Below are 16,343 nucleotides of genomic sequence, written 5' to 3'. Positions count from 1 at the left end.
TTAGCCACCTGACTGATGTTGGTGATAGAGAAATGGGGATCCCATGGATCTGAACTGAGGAAAGAAAGAGACTGAAAAAGAGTTGGACACAGAGAAAGATGCTGAGAGAAGAGAAGGATGAGAGGAGTGAACGAGAAAGGAGTGAACGAGAAAGGAGAGCATCAGGAGAAGGGACCGGGAGGCCCGCTGCGCAATAAAAACTCGATTCATTACTGCGTCCATACCTCTTGTTCTTCTCTTTTTCTCCTTCTGGCTCCAAGTCCTGATGGATACAGCCCTCCTCCTACATGTTAGTTATTTTATACTTCACGGAGGGATGAGATGCTGGAAACTTCAATAGCTTCATGAACCATATAAAAGTACGCACAACAGGCTTAGACACTCCCAGAAACTTGAGATACAATGAGGAAAATCATTTAGCTTGTCTTCCTCGTCGAGACAACGCCTTTACACACCTTTGCGTTGAATCTATGAAAATTTCCAGGGGAAAAACATGTAGGGTGAAGGTTACATCTCCGTCAAGTAATATAAAACCAGTCCTTCTCTCAAATACCAGCTTGGTGCACATTAACAAGGCTGGCATCACATTTCAACACCAGTTATTGGGGGATTTATAGAAAAGAAATGAGGTGTGTCAGAGCTATCAAGTCAGGATTACCCCAAAAGGTTGCATGAAATAACCATTGATATAAAATTGGTCAGACAAATGAGGAAAAGTTCCTTTTGAGATGAATCAAGACCCCCCCCCACACACACACACACATTGACTCTTCCCAATCATCACAACCTTATTCAGCTGCCCTCTTTCTTCCCAGGAATATGCGGCGTGGAAGAGTGATGATCGATAGGACACAGGCATTTATGTGTGTGTATGTGGGGTGGGGGGTGGGGGGGATTTCAAATAAAGTCTGGATAATAATCTGTGTTAATGACATCACTAAATTTTGATTATTGCAAATAGGGCAGTATGAAGATAAAGAATGAGGGGAAACACCTAAGGACTAGTCAATAGTTTATTAGTTTGTACGGAAGCAATGCATTTTATTATCTATTATGTTTATTTAAGTCTCTGAATAAATAGTCAAGCACAAAGATATCCGCCTGTCATTGGCAGATTCAGTGTTCCTCAGTTTTCCTGTTTCTAAACTTATACGTACATAAAAAGTTTGTTTTTACACTTATGTATGCATGTGTGTGTGTGTGTGTGTGTGTGTGTGTGTGTAGAAAGAGAGTGTGTCAGAGACAGTGACAGGGCAATTTTCACATATCAAATAAAAAAAATAGAATTTTTTTTTTAAAAACGTCATTTAGCCTGTAACGCTGTAAAAAAAAATCGCAGAACATTACGATGCTCGTATTTGAACTAAATATCTACTTAATAGACGATACATGTCTTTGTTTTGTTCTTACAATACTAATCCCATTAGATTGGTTGATACATTAAGGGACTATGAAGGATATTTTCCAAATAAAAACAGAACAAGGTATTAGAATAACGAAAAATATTTCAGGAGTTTTAACATCATGTGAGGAATCTAAAAGGTGAGGAAACGAATGAACAAATGAAAATGGAAACATTACATCATGAAATGGGGACTGCACAAACGGGTGCAGCAGGAAGTGTCCAGTAAGAAAAGGAAAAGGAAAAAAACCCTCCAACTCGGTGGGGAAAAGCCTAAAGGCAAGAAAGCATGATGTCACTTTTAAGATTAATGTGATTTGAGGTCCGATTTAGGGGAATGCCCGGGGGGGGGACTTTGGCAACATTTCAGCATTTCAGCATCCTTCGTTAAATCATTAAACACCCAATTTGTTGGCCGGCGCTGCTGTATGATGTACTTGGGAGTAGCAATACAATTTTGATAATCAACTCATATTATTGATTTGTGAAACAATTGGTCATTCATATTTTGAAGGGTGAACACTCATACACGCCACTGTATGTGTGCGCGTGTGTGTGTGTCCATGCATGAGTGATTATTGTGGGCATTCTCTCCTTAAGACTTAGGAGTGCCCTTCGTTGTCCCTGTTGCCATGCTTGGGACACAAAGGGTGGTGCTGTTTCTGTGGCTGTCCTCTGGTTCCGCCTTGTGTTTTGTTGTCACCACCTGGTGGTTGCTGCTCATTGTTGCAGCGGTGGATGAGCACAGGGTCTTTGGCTGTCGAAGTTTTCTTCAGCAACAGTCGCTGTAGCACCTGCTTGTCGGACCGCTCCTTTCTGAAGTCATCTTCATAGACCTTCAGCTGCAGGAATACCAGCATCAATGATTAAGTCAGTGAAAGGCTGTGATGTGCTAAAGAGGAGCTTTTCTTGGGAATCTCACATGGCAAGCCCGAGGTGAATTTATGCCACACAATTTGGCAACATTGAATACTTAAAAGTCTTTATGTATGTATCTGTGCCAGAGAGAGAGAGAGAGAGAGAGAGAGAGAGAGAGAGAGAGAGAGAGAGAGAGAGAGAGAGAGAGAGAGAGAGAGAGAGAGAGAGAGAGAGAGAGAGAGAGAGAGAGAGAGAGAGAGAGAGAGAGAGAGAGAGAGAGAGAGAGAGAGAGAGAAAACACCCAAGCCACTAGCATTAGCTGTCCACCACATCCATTCAACTCTTACCTGTTCCTGCAGTAGTGCCACCTGTTGACGCATCTCTTCCTTCTTCTTCCTCAATTTCCGGTTCTCCTGGAGTGTGTGTTTGTGGTCCTTGTGCTCTGTCTCATATTCAGCCTCATAGATCTGGGTCTGGTGACACAAGACATTAGTATGGTGATGAGCCAGTACCTGATCCTTATCATAGCCATTGCCATGCTGTGTACCGTTTCCTGATAGTGTAAAGCAACCATTTGGTGGCACTGTTCACTATCTAATTGATGCAGGCAAATATTCCCATCTAAGCACTGAAATGAGTGTAAAATAATTCCTTCACAAGTCTTCCCATGGAACAGTGTGTTGACATCAGTTCTACTCAGTTCATCGCATCATATTGCAGTGATGCTGGATCAAAGGGAACAAATCACCTGACATCGCAGTGCCTCCAGCTGCTCTTTTAGGTCCTCCACCTCTCGCTGATGCTGTGGCCCCGTGCCCAGTGTTCCACTAGAGGCACTGCTGCCCCAACTCTGGCTCTGCAGCCCTGCCTCTGGGATGAAAGAGAGGGAGGAGAAGCAAGGTGGAGGTATGGCACCAGAACTGGACCCCAGGATGGGACCCCCGGGGGCATCAGAGGTGGGGCAGGACTCTGGGGTCATAGCACTGAGGCTGGCCTGCAGGAGGGGTATGGGAGAAACAAGGGAAATCAGTGCTAGCAGTTAGTGTGTAGTTATAGATTACAGAATACAGAAAGACAGACTGACTGACTTGACACAGGCAAATGGACTAACAGTCAGACTGACCTATGGACTGACAAACAACTGACAAACATTAGCAAAGAATGGGATGAGAATGTGTTTCAATGAACGAATAGACAAAGATGGACAAACTGATTAACTGACCAACGAGCCTCAAGCCAACCTGAAGGACAATCATGAGAAACAAATGAACGGTCTGCTCACTTCACAGTCTTTGGTAGTTTTTATGTTGTACATTCTGTTCTCAAGAGTCCTGATGTATTTCTGCAAGTCTTGGTTCTTCTTTAATTCCTGCATCAGTGTGTGCTCATAGAACTCTCTCGCACTCTGCAATCACAAACGCATTCATGAAAGATTCTCCTTACCCACATGTGCAAAAAATTGTGCACTGAGAAAACATTGTCCAAACGATATAATCTAGGTATATTTGTTTATTTTCATCCAAACTCGGGTAAATGTGAATTTCTAGTGTGTGTGTGTGTGTGTGTGTGTGTGTGTGTGTGTGTGTGTGTGTGTGTGTGTGGGTGTCTGTTGATGCAGTATGCATAAACCATATGTGATTGTGTGTGTGTGTGTTTTACCTGTTCATGTTCTACTTTAAGCAGCAGTCTGTTGTTAAGTTGTCTTATAGCAGAGTTCTCCTGCTCTAAAGACTCCACTCTCTGCTGTAAACCCACCATGGCACTGCGATACACCTGGTCCCAGTCTTCGTTCAGCCTCATCAGCTGAAATACAATACCTCAATCAACCTTTCATTACTATTGAAGCCTTCATTGCTATCACTACTATTATTCTCGTGATCTGAGTGGGTGTCCCCATGATAACGTTTGAGTGACAGCTGAAGGCCAATGTTGCTTGGAGACATTCAGTCAACTTTTCTGGTCATACAGTTCGGAACTTTTTACAAGGCAATAAATATCACATTTCTAATAACTAACATTTATTTTCTGGCACTCAACATGGCAAACTGCCAATCAAATTTCACCATTCAGTGTCTTGAAGAAACGTTTGTATGCCACTCAGATAGCACAAAGAACTTTTTCAACTTTGGTCGGTGTTACTTTTTATGGTAATATTAAGTATTATCATATATTAAAAACACACATTCCCAAAACTAACTTGTGCTGTATCAGCATTTGTAGGGCTATCCCCTGACTGCAACAGCAGCCACTGTTTCTTGCCTCAGTTGAAGAATGCAGTCAGTTTGAACCAGCTAGTGTTAGCCACACGTTGTGGCTAGTTGTTTATGAAAGCTATTGTTATTAGCCTCGCTATAACAACATTATAAATTGGTACCATGGTCTTTAATCTGGGCCTGTAGATGCATGTGGGTTAAAAATAGGTACAACAAACATGCATTCAAGTGCTCACTTATGCGCTGTTGAGAATTGGTTGTATGGCTCCAGGCTTCAAAATCAGCTGAGAACAGAAGCCACTTTGTTTATGAGCCCAAGAAATAAAGTGCATTCATTCATTCAACTTCAGCCACTTCTCCGGAGTCGGGTCGTAGTGGCAGCAAGCTAAGTAGGGTACTCCAGATATCCCTCTGCCCGGCAATGCCTTCCAGGTCCTCCTGGGGGATCCCAAGGCGTTCCCAGGCCAGATTGGACATATAGTCCCTCCAGCGAGTTCTGGGTCTACCCCGGGTTCACCTCCGAGTTGGCTGTGCCCAGAAAACCTCCAAAGGAAGGCGCCCAGGATCCTAATCAGATTCCCGAACCACCTCAACTGGCTCCTTTCGATGCGAAAGAGCAGCGGCTCTACTTCGAGCTCCCTCCGGATGTCCGAGATCCCCACCCTATCTCTAAGGCTGAGGCCAGACACCCTATGGAGGAAACTCATTATAGCCACTTGTATCCACGATCTGACCCTTTCGGTCACTACCCAAAGTGCATGACCATAGATAAGGGTTGGAACAAAGATTGACTGGTAAATTGAGAGCTTTGCCTTCTGGCTCAGCTCCCTCTTCACCACAAAGGTCCGGTACAACGTCTGCTTCCCTTTCCTGAGTCACCAGATGGTTTGCCAGAACTTCCTTGAGGCCAACCGAAAGTCCTCCATAGCCTCGCCAAACTCCTCCCACACCCGAGTTTTTGCTTCTGTGACCGCCGAAGCTGCAGTCCTTCTGGCCTCCCGGTACCTGTCTGCTACTTCAGGAGACCCCTGGGTCAACCAAGCCTGAAAGGCCTCCTTCTTCAGCCTGACAGCTTCCCTCACCACCAGTCTCCACCAGTGGGTTCTTAGGTTGCCACCTCGACAGGCACTGATGACCTTATGACCACAGCTCCTGCCTGCCACATCTGCCATAGAGGCTTTAAACATGGCCCACCTAGACTCCATGTCCCCAGCCTTCCTCGTGACATACAAGAACTTCTTCTGGAGGTGGCAGTTGAGATGTTCCCAGTTCACCCTCACTACACGTTTGAGTTTGCCAGGTCTGTCCGGCAGCCTTTTCCGGAGTTGGCCAAGGTGGCATGCGCCGGGTGAGTGTGGGGATACTCACAAGTCCCCGGTTGAGTGCCGCCCTGTTGGAGTTCTGCCCGGGGAATGAGAGGGTCGCCTCTATACAACTGCAAGTTGCTGGGGGGAAGGCTCTGACTGTTGTGTGTGCTTATGCACTGAATAGCAGTTTGGAGTATCCGGCGTTCTTGGAGTCTCTGGGTGGTGTCCTGGATAGGGCTCCACCTCGGGACTCCATAGTTCTGCTGGGAGACTTCAACACTCACGTGGGCAACGATGGAGAAACCTGGAGGGGTGTGATTGGGAGGAACGGCCTCCCTGATCTGAACCTGAGCAGTGCCTTGTTATTGGACTTCTGTGCGAGTTATGGATTGGCCATAACAAACACCATGTTTGAACATAAGTTAGTTCATAAGTGTACTTGGTACCAGAACACCTTAGGCCGAAGATCGATGATAGATTTTGTGGTCATATCATCAGATCTGCGGCCGTATGTTTTGGATACTTGGGTGAAGAGAGGAGCAGAGCTGTCAACTGATCACCACCTGGTGGTGAGTTGGATCAAAGCTAAAGTGCAATGAACAAATTTGAGGCTGTAAATCTGCACCATAAACTCTTGACACAATTCCCAAAAAACCTCACCTACTAACCTTTGATCTGCTCAGATGGAAACACAAACAGGGACTCCTAACTACTACACCCCATTACAGAATATGTAAACTTAGACACTGCAGGCTAGCTGAAGTCGGTGTGGTACACACCTATGGTTGTGTTTTGTTGAGTGGGCAACTGAACCTGCTCTGAGGGGCTGACCTTGGAAAAAATAACTTGTCGAAATAAGATGTGGTGATTGGCTATAATTCACAGATGGGCAATACGATCCAGAAAGGGCCAGTGTGGGTGAAGGTATTTTTTCCAACCAAGCAGTTCCACACCTGAGTCTACAAATCAAGGTCCTTAGCAAACGCTGTTGGTTGACTAATAGAATCAGGTGTGTAACTGCTTGGTTGGAACAGACCTGTACCGACACCAGCCCTTTCTGGATCATGTTGCCCACCCCTGAACATAGATGGATAACCAAAGCCACGCCTACCAGTAAAAGCTGAAATAGGTGGTGCCCCATGAGAAAAAAAAATCTAAAATGCAAATTTTGGCTTCTTGGGTCATGATTTTTTCCCCCAAAGAGAGACAGACTATACACAGACTAAATACAGAGCATTTGTATATTTTTGTAACAAAAATGCCTTGCAGTTCATTCCAAGCTTGCGGGACATGAACGAAAATGCAGATTTACCCAGCTCTTTTTGGGGGGTTGGGACCATAAGGAGAATTTTCTCTGATGATCTCGTGCTATAGCTACTGGAGAAATATGTTTGCAAACTGGATATGTACTGCAGTAATTTATCCAGTAAAGTGTTTGCAATGAAAATTAACATATTGCTTTTTCTCCTTAAACATGGTGAAGTCAATCGAACTATTTTATATAAGTTACAATAATGTGTATGTATAATTGCACCAGTTACAACCCGCAAGGCAGCATGATAGACTACATGATTTTTTTCAAAAGAGATGAAGATGCATACATATAAATTACATAACCATAGTCTAATACTGACAAAAACGTACTTTGGACTTATCATTTTCTAGCAGTAAAAGGAAAACATTTTTTAAACAAAAATGAAAACCTAACCTTGGTCTGAGTTTTTTTCTTTCTTTTTTTTTAAGGAGGCTATCAATATGGACACCAATGGCCAACTTGTTATAAAGCCAGATGCTAAGGTATTTGTGGGAGGCAACCTTCTCTAGATGAGTGCCATCTAGTGTTAAGACCGTACAATCAGTGGGTGATTAACAGGAATGCGTAAAAATCATAAATTCGGTCTTTTTAGAGTTTAAAACCAATTTTAATTTAACAAGTGACATCGGCAATAAGTGAAAAGCAGTCTGTAAAAAATCCATTGCCACTTTTAAAGATGGTGCCACAGTATAAATAATAGTATCATCTGCATAGAGGAGGACCTTTGCTAGATTTAATCCTACATCAATATCATTTATATATAAACAGAAAACAAATTGGTCTCAGGATAGATCCTTGAGGAACGCCCGTCTTTACTATTAGAGGTGCAGAAATAATGCAGCAAATGATTTTTTTTGTCATCCAGAGCAGTAATAATATCAGTTTGTGACTGATATGGCTGCAGTTGTACTATGCCCTTGTCTAACACCTGACTGAGTTTTACTTATGATATTATCAGACAAAAAGTGTTTTAGCCGTTTATTTATAAGGGATTCAAATACTTTAACTGTAACAATCTGCTATGTTATGTTAACCCTTAATTTTGCTTTAATTTAACTTTAAAAGATCAGGAAGAGTAGAAGGTGTCATAGACCCTGATGATGATTTAACTAACTTCCAAAATTTACTGGGATCATTAAGGTTCTCATTTATCAAGTCAAGGTAGTATTATTTTTCTTTTGCATTTTTAAATCAATTTAGTGCATTTATTTTTTAATGCCCTGTACTATACTCAGCACCTGGTATCATTTCTTCTAAATGCAACCAAATGTCCTGTGATACTTTGTGTGTTTTAAGAAAACCGCTAACCCACGAGTATTGACAGCATGAATGCGTTTGTAGTTTGTCATTTTAATAGTGAGAGCCGGCCCAAGGCATAAGCGAACTAAGTGGTCGCTTAGGGCCCCCGCGCCAGCAGGGGGCCCCCAAGAGCGCTTGAAATATCAAACACGACAAGTTGATATATTTGTGTGTGTGTGTGTGTGTGTGTGTGTGTGTGTGTGTGTGTGTGTGTGTGTGTGTGTGTGATATATCAGTAGTAATCACCAAAAAACAAAAACTAAATATTTTGATATAATGTTGTTAAGACTGACAAATTAATGCTACTGGTTTAATCATTTCCACTGCCTATGTCAGAGCTGGGGTCAGGTTCTTTCGCATTATAACTGTAAGCAGTACATCGCGACAGTATGTCACCTAAAAGGGTTTATCCGTCTGGTGCAGAGAAGCGAAAGAGGAGGAAAGCAGAGGAGGACAAAAAACAGCAGGATAAAGGTATGTTTCCACAACCAATTACGGCATGTTATCTTGGACATTCACTAACAATAACGTTCGTTAAATATATGCCTCAAACGAGCAAATGAACATTGAGGCAGTGCTGAATGAGAAGAGATTGAGGACCACAAAAAGGATGTTTGCCTATGAGGCAGCTGATGAGCCAGAAGCTGACACCATGAAGAGACCGGAAATGTCCTTTTTTAATGCTGTTGTAGACTGTATTATTCAGTCTTTGGAGGACCGCTTTAGGTCTCTGGGGGAAGTCAGAGACAACTTTGGAGTGCTGCTGAAATTCCGCCAACTTGACCCACAGATACGGAGGGGTCAGTGTAGGCTTCTTGGGGAGAAACTCGCATGTGGAGAAGAAGCGGACATTGATAGGAGTGAACTGGCTACAGAAATGGAGAGTCTTCCAGAACTCCCCCAAGCCAGTATGACATTATTTGAGCTCCTGACTTACCTGTCTGAAAACCATATTTGTGAGTTATATTCAAACCTTTGGGTAGCTATAAGGATAGTCTGCACTCTCCCTGTGACTGCAGCTTCTGCAGAGCGCAGATTTTCCAAGCTGAAATTGATAAAAACATACTTAAGATCTTCCATGGCTCAAGAGATTGAGTGGACTGGCACTTATAAGCATTAACAATACAGTTGGCCGCGAGATCTCCTACAATGATGTCATTAAATGACTTTGCCTCCAGAAAAGCCAGGAAACAAAGATTTTAAGGAGAATGATAAATTAAAGCACTTTATTTTGGGATATTTTCTGAAGCATTAGCACACCTTTGAACACTATAGTTTTCCAAAAAGTTTTTATTCATCTACATATTCTTTAAGCTTTATTGTTATATTATTAGATGTTAGAAGTTTCTCTGTTCATTGTATGTCATTATTTAAGTTTCTATTTAATTTATTTAATATTGTATGTTTTTTCATTTGCATTTTATGTAAGAAAATAATTTATTTCTTTGCTACTGTTCTGCACTTTTGCACAGTTCAAAAGCAATTAAAATAGTTAACTTGTTCAGTAAATGCATTGTCTGCTGGTTTATTTGAAGACTTTCCAGCACAGTAGTAAATCATGACTATGGTATGATAATGATCAAGCATGGACATAATATTGTCGATGGTGGGAGGGGGGTTTAGCATGGGGGGGGCAAATCAAATTCTGCTTAGGGCCCCATAAAGCCTTGGGCCGGCTCTGCTACTAGTTACGGTCGAGTAGGGCTTTCCTAGGCGAAAAAGTGCTGCACATACTGTTCCACATCCTCACCATAGCAGCCAAATGTGGACGAATAAGGCGGGTGTTAATGAAATTAAGTTACAGTCTTTAACTAAAGGACGTAACAGACCAAGCACATGGAGGCTCATCCTTTATCAACAGATACTACAAAATCAATATGTAAAGGTTCAGCCATGTTTTTTTTCCCCTTTGTTTGGTGACAGGTAAGGTGTTGACATAACAGCAATGGCAATCCCGTTTCATTTTGAATGGATCTCTTGGCTTTTGAGTGGTCAAACATCCAGTGCAACAATGCAATTACCAATACCACTGTAGGTGGCAGTAAGTTAAACAAAATGACAGTCTTCAGGGCTGTAGCTCAAAGAGTTGAATTCACATAAGGACAGTAAGAAAATTCACTCTCCAATATGTGTATGCAGTCCCATTTTAGCACAGGGTGTAGTACAAGAAAAAAAGAAAGAAGCCTTTTTGTAAGGATTTTTGTGTTTCTCTCTTGTGCTGTAAAAGGAGGGGTAATGGCTGCATTATGGTGAATATGTTAGCTATGAATCATACTGTAGCTGTGGGTTTTCACCAAGCTTCCACAAATTTCACATCTTCTTCTTCTTGGAGTCAGAGAGAGCTATTTGTCATTCTGTGAACAAACTATTGGAACGTCCATGTCTCGATTTTGAATGTATTGGTACCTCTTTATTGACCCTGCGTAGCTCCGTGTTCTTGTTGAGGAGCAGCAGTTTCTCTTGGTCCGATGAGGTCACAGACATACTCTCAGTGATCAGTGTGACCTGTTCCTCCCCAGACAGCAGCCTCTCACCCACAACACCCTCATCCTCTACCCTGTAGACACACACACACACACACACACATATACAGTAAAATACAGTACTATAAACGAAACTGTGATTGACAGCCTTACCTGTTAATGGACACACATGTTTACAGCCTTGTTGGAAACATCAGGGTACTTTTGAACACCCACTTGCGCTAAGTGCACTTATAGAGTTAAATCTGAGCCATTATGCACTCCCACACACATACGCATGTACAGCCACATTGTGAGCTCATACCTGCACATATTCTCTCTCTCTCTCAACCACACACACACACACACACACACACACACACACACACACACACACACACGCACAAAATCTATGCATCTGCTGCTGTGGCCCCTCGAAGAAAACCTGTTTGACTATCAGAATTATGAATATATAAATAGCCTCTAGAAACAATATGGCGGTGATCCCTGGAAAATGTTAACTTCTACTTATTCACTTGCAAAATAGAAAAGGAAAAATATTTGAAAAACACTAATTAGTCTGATCAGCCTCCTTTACACCAACTCTTTTATGGGGTTGTGTGTAAAAGCGATAGCCAAAGGGGAAGAATGCAGGGGATTGAGGTCCATAGGGGATTTATCCAGAGAATAACACACAAGGAGAAGTAACGCTCTGCGGCCCCGGGGCTTCTCTTCACAAACACAGATGGATGTAAGCAAAAACGAGAGCTGCAGCACAATGGGAGATCACAATCTGCAATCATTTCTCCTTCCACTTACGGCTTACCTCCTCCACAAATGCATGTTTTCACCCACTTGTGAACAACATCCTGCTTTGTGAGAAACAGTTTGGTAGGAGCAATTCACACAGATGTAGTCCTGTATTCCCAGGTCAGGAAGTGCATACGAGGATATAGGCTCACAGTCTAATTGGTTTCAAATTACCACATAAACTGCAAACCCAACATGACATGCAAAGCTTTTTTTGTTTTCCTCTGGAACTTACTTGCCGGTGGTACACATCGAGTATGTCCTCATTAAACTGGTGCATGTGTTGACTTTCTTTCTTTTTCTTTTTTTTGTGTGGATTTTTCCCCCTTTTTTCTCACTAATTGTACCAAGCCAATTTCCCCACTCTTCCGAGCTGTCCCAGTCGCTGCTCCACCCCCCTCTGCTAATCCGGGGAGGGCTCCAGACTACCACATGTCTCCTCCGATACATGTGGAGTCGCCAGCCACTTCTTTTCACCTGACAGTGAGGAGTTTCGCCAGGGGGATGTAGCACGTGAGAGGATCACGCAGGACACATACCCACATCCGGCTTCCCACCCACAGACACAGCCAATTGTGTCTGTAGGGACGCCCGACCAAGCCGGAGGTAACACGGGGATTCGAACTGCCGATCCCCATGTTGGTAGGCAACAGAATAGAGCGCTATGCTACCGAGACGCCCCATATGTTGTCTCTTTTTAATGGCAACCACACAGGGTTGTGTTCCAAAAAAAGGAAAGTGTTCACACATCTAAAATGTCTCTCTAAATCTACACTATTTACTGTGGATGATCAATCTAAGGTGGTTTCGACGTGTACAAGTTGTTCCACTCAAAATCGGTAGTGCTGTGAGATAATGAAAGCTTTGGTTTTGAGACAAATGCTGATGTCAGATGATGAGCACCTACAAACCCATATCCAAAAACCCATCACATACGCAACAAAACCAGTGGTCTCAAGTCTCCCTGATCCAGTCCCGTTTCTGCTGGTGCTTTTCTGACAGCTGATCTATGTGACCTAGTTTTAGAAAAGTTTTCAATCATATGGCTGCTTGGAAGGACACCAAGCTGCCACTGCCTCCACAAGCAATGTGGTAATTTATCGTTATCGAGCATAAAAAATAGGGAGGCAATATTGTTCCCTCTCCTGGACGGCGGATCTAATAATACCACCGGAGACACATTACCGTGTGCAAGTGTTCAGTGAATAGACTCTGCTTTTGTTTTGCAGAAGTGAAGTGTGTAAAAAAAAAAGTTAATCTATCTAAAGGCCAGTTGATGGTTTGTAAATTTAATGTCACAGCATTTATCAAACAATCTTGAGAACTATTCATATTTGTTACATAGAGCTAATGAGTGCGTGACGCACGAAACAAGCTTGTACTGCTATGTATTAAGTTTTTCCTACTATATATATATATATATATGTGTGTGTGTGTGTATGTGTGTGTGTGTGTGTGACCACCATTAAGTTTCAATAGATACTTTGGTTTGTTGCTCTAGAATAAAAAAAGAATCGGGCGTCCGGGTGGCGTGGTGGTCTATTCTGTTGCCTACCAACACGAGGATCTCCGGTTCGAACCCTCATGTTACCTCCGGCTTGGTCCGGGAGGGAAGCCGGATGTGGGTATATGTCCTGATCGCTGCACTAGCACCTCCTCTGGTCAGTTGGGGTGCCTGTTCGGGGGGGGGGGGGTAGCATGATCCTCCCATGCACTATGTCGCCTGGCGAAACGCCTCACTGTCAGGTGAAAAGAAGTGGCTGGTGACTCCACATGTATCGGAGGAGACATGTGGTAGTCTGCAGCCCTCCCCGGATCGGCAGAGGGGCTGGAGCAGTGACTGGGACGGCTCGGAAGAGTGGGGTAATTGGCCGGTTATAATTGGGGAGAAAAAGGGGGGGGAAAAAAGAATTAAAAAATAAATGTATGTATTGGGTTCAATTGCCCTTTTGCTTATTCTTCATCAATTTCATTCTTGTGACATCAAGTGAAATTAACACCTCATCAGTCCAAGATTCAACGTTGAACAACTCGTCATGATGTCACTCATCTTTATGATCTAATGGGAAACTCCACAGTCACTCTTTATTCCTCTTTTCATTGAGCCACGCGATCAAAAAGTATCTAAGACTCTCTTGCTCTCAAAGAAACCCCAAAAAAACTATATATAATGATAACCTAGAAAAGTATCAGAATTTTTTCGTGCTTCTTGATTTTGGTCGAAAACAGATGTTAAAAAACCCTCCCACTCAATTGTGAAAATGAAACCAAGGCACACACAGAGAAATCTGCCTCAAACAGGATAATCAAATGTGGCATGTCGCCGTGTGGTAATACTGAATATATTTCACACATACCTTGATTCTACAGTAAATTGGTCCTCCTGCGCGTCCTGACTGAGGGTGTCATCAACTTGGGGTGAAGTCTGGTGATCTGCTGCCAGTGACAATGATGACGACAAGGACAACAAGGATAGCGAAGACATCGGTTCTCCCTCCATGGCTCAACTGATCTTACTGAAACTCCGAGTGGATCAAAATGAACTAAAACGCTGTCATACGGGCTCAGTGATGTTAGTACTCATAATGTCCCCGGTGACTACATGGTGGAAAGTAAACATGATTAACAGTGTCGGTACGTGACAAAAGAGGAAGCTGCCCACACCTTCCTCCACGCAGTGCAAGGCTAGACAAGTATAGGAAGTCAAAACTCAAAACCCATGAGCTATGTTCCGGTTTAATGCAGTGGACTGGATGTTTGACGCAAATAGCTCATCTTTTTTTGTTTACTTTCCATTTCGCCACATAGTGTGATTATTTTATTTTCACAGTAGGTTTTTGTCTAACTTTCTGAGGACCTCTTGTGAATTCATGTTTTATCAGCACTATGGGGGATGTCACAGGGAAACTCCAGTGGCGTTTAATACAACACAGTTGACCTATGTATGCATTTGTCTGTGTGTTTTTGCATGCGTGTGTGTGTGTGTGTGTGTGTGTGTGTGTGTGTGTGTGTGTGTGTGTGTGTGTGTGTGTGTGTGTGTGTGTGTGTGTGTGCATGTCTGATGGTGGGTGAGTGTGGGTGTCTGTGGTGCAAGAGACAATGCTGTTATTCTTTAAGAATAAGCAGCTCAGAGGAAGGCTGCTAATGACGGAGAGGAATTGATAAGTACATAACTGATAAAAATGATGACACCTTCATTTTTTTTGCTGTTTAATTATAGGGTCAAGATCACTGACGCTTAACCCATTACTTGGCATCAGTGGACGTGGGTTTAAACAAGGAAATTAGCAAATTACAGGTTCAACCATGTAACAATTCAGTAAATTAAAGGATTTTTGTTAATTATGTTCCTCTTAGTCAGGCTAAGCCGCCTTTCATTAAGACTAACGGAATTTAATTGTCCGCCTACCACTTGCCATATTCCCTCCAACAGCTTAAGTCGATAGATTCTACACCGCTGCTGGTGAAGAGCTTGTCTGAGAAGAAGAAATAGTCCAGATCTGACTGGAGATATGCACTGTGACTTTTATACAGAGATTTGAAGGAAAAAAAAATATCCCCTACAGCTAATAAATGTCTCACTTGTGCTGAGAGATCTGGAGAGTAAACCTCAAAAATACCAAACAGCAGCAAAGCCCATGGCCCTGGCCCAGTCAGCCTCGCTATCTGACGCTTTTAATCACAGTGCACGGTCCGGCCACAAAAGTTAAAGATCAAATATTTCCCTTTAGATGAAACTGTCTGTCTGTATCTCACTCCAGTGAACCACTGAGGATCACAGCAGGCAAGGTTTGTGTTTGTATTTGTGTCTGTGCACCCAACAATCAATGGAGTGTATTTGTGTATGAGGCAACCATAGGGCTGAGTTAAATTGACTTTGGATTTGCTCTCTAAAGCCCGGGTGTGCGATGAAAGCAGAAGAAGGAACAAAATATGTTAGTGCAGCCTAACGGCCACGACTTGCTCCAGTGGCTCCATCCACATGCTTACGCCATCTATCATTACAGAATGCCAGTCAGAGTATTGCTGTGTCAAGCAGAGGCTTTGCTGGGAGGCCCAATGAGGTAGCAGGGATGCCATGCCTTTATTGACCCGGTCCTCTGTCAAAGCCAAGGACAAATGGGCTGCGGCTCCACGGGGGAATCGATTTTTAACCTAATAGGAGATAGTGGAGTGGGTCAGAGAGGTCCCGGGGAGAAGGTAAGATTGAAAACTAGACGATTCCCCTGAACTACCACAGAGTTTATGGGCACCTCTCCAGGAGAATGAATTACTGAATCAGGCTCTCTAACAACACCTGACCTGGAGTTCTGTGTTACACATCTTGATTGGCGCAAAATTGTTACAATTTTATAGAGGGGTCTCTCTGAAGGTAACGGTCATAGCTTGTTCCCACCTGTAGAAGTTTAACTGACATCGATGGAGTTTGACTAACCACTCTGTGGTCAATTATGAGATAGGCTTTCCAAGCTTATGAGATAGTCATAAGTGAACAGCGCTGTGTTTGAGTTGCTTTATTAAAGAAAATCCAGTCATTCAAGTAATTCTTTAATGGACAGTACAAGCCTGTTTCATGCCATAAGCAATGATCAACTGTCAATAGAGCAAAACAGCAAATAACATATCAACTGCCTTGCCATGCACATCACGTGCACAACATCTAATGGGGAAGGGGGA

The 16,343-nt window shown here is 43.0% G+C and overlaps 1 protein-coding gene across 1 annotated transcript; it reads right to left on the bottom strand.

The window, feature by feature from the left end:
• Positions 1–1,005: 1,005 nt before the first annotated feature.
• si:ch211-153b23.7 (uncharacterized) lies at positions 1,006–14,318 on the bottom strand. The gene is made up of 7 exons (XM_056293064.1): positions 14,024–14,318; positions 10,801–10,951; positions 3,920–4,063; positions 3,543–3,665; positions 3,009–3,254; positions 2,608–2,733; positions 1,006–2,244 (listed from the first exon to the last, which is right to left on the bottom strand). The coding sequence occupies exons 1-7, from the start codon at positions 14,164–14,166 to the stop codon at positions 2,005–2,007; spliced, it is 1,173 nt and encodes a 390-aa protein (XP_056149039.1). The 5' UTR covers positions 14,167–14,318; the 3' UTR covers positions 1,006–2,004.
• Between the last annotated feature and the right edge of the window lie 2,025 nt (positions 14,319–16,343).

This window comes from Lampris incognitus, chromosome 1 (assembly GCF_029633865.1).
Source record: "Lampris incognitus isolate fLamInc1 chromosome 1, fLamInc1.hap2, whole genome shotgun sequence".
NCBI classification, from domain to species: Eukaryota; Metazoa; Chordata; class Actinopteri; order Lampriformes; family Lampridae; genus Lampris; species Lampris incognitus.
This window is presented reverse-complemented; position numbering and strand designations above follow the sequence as displayed.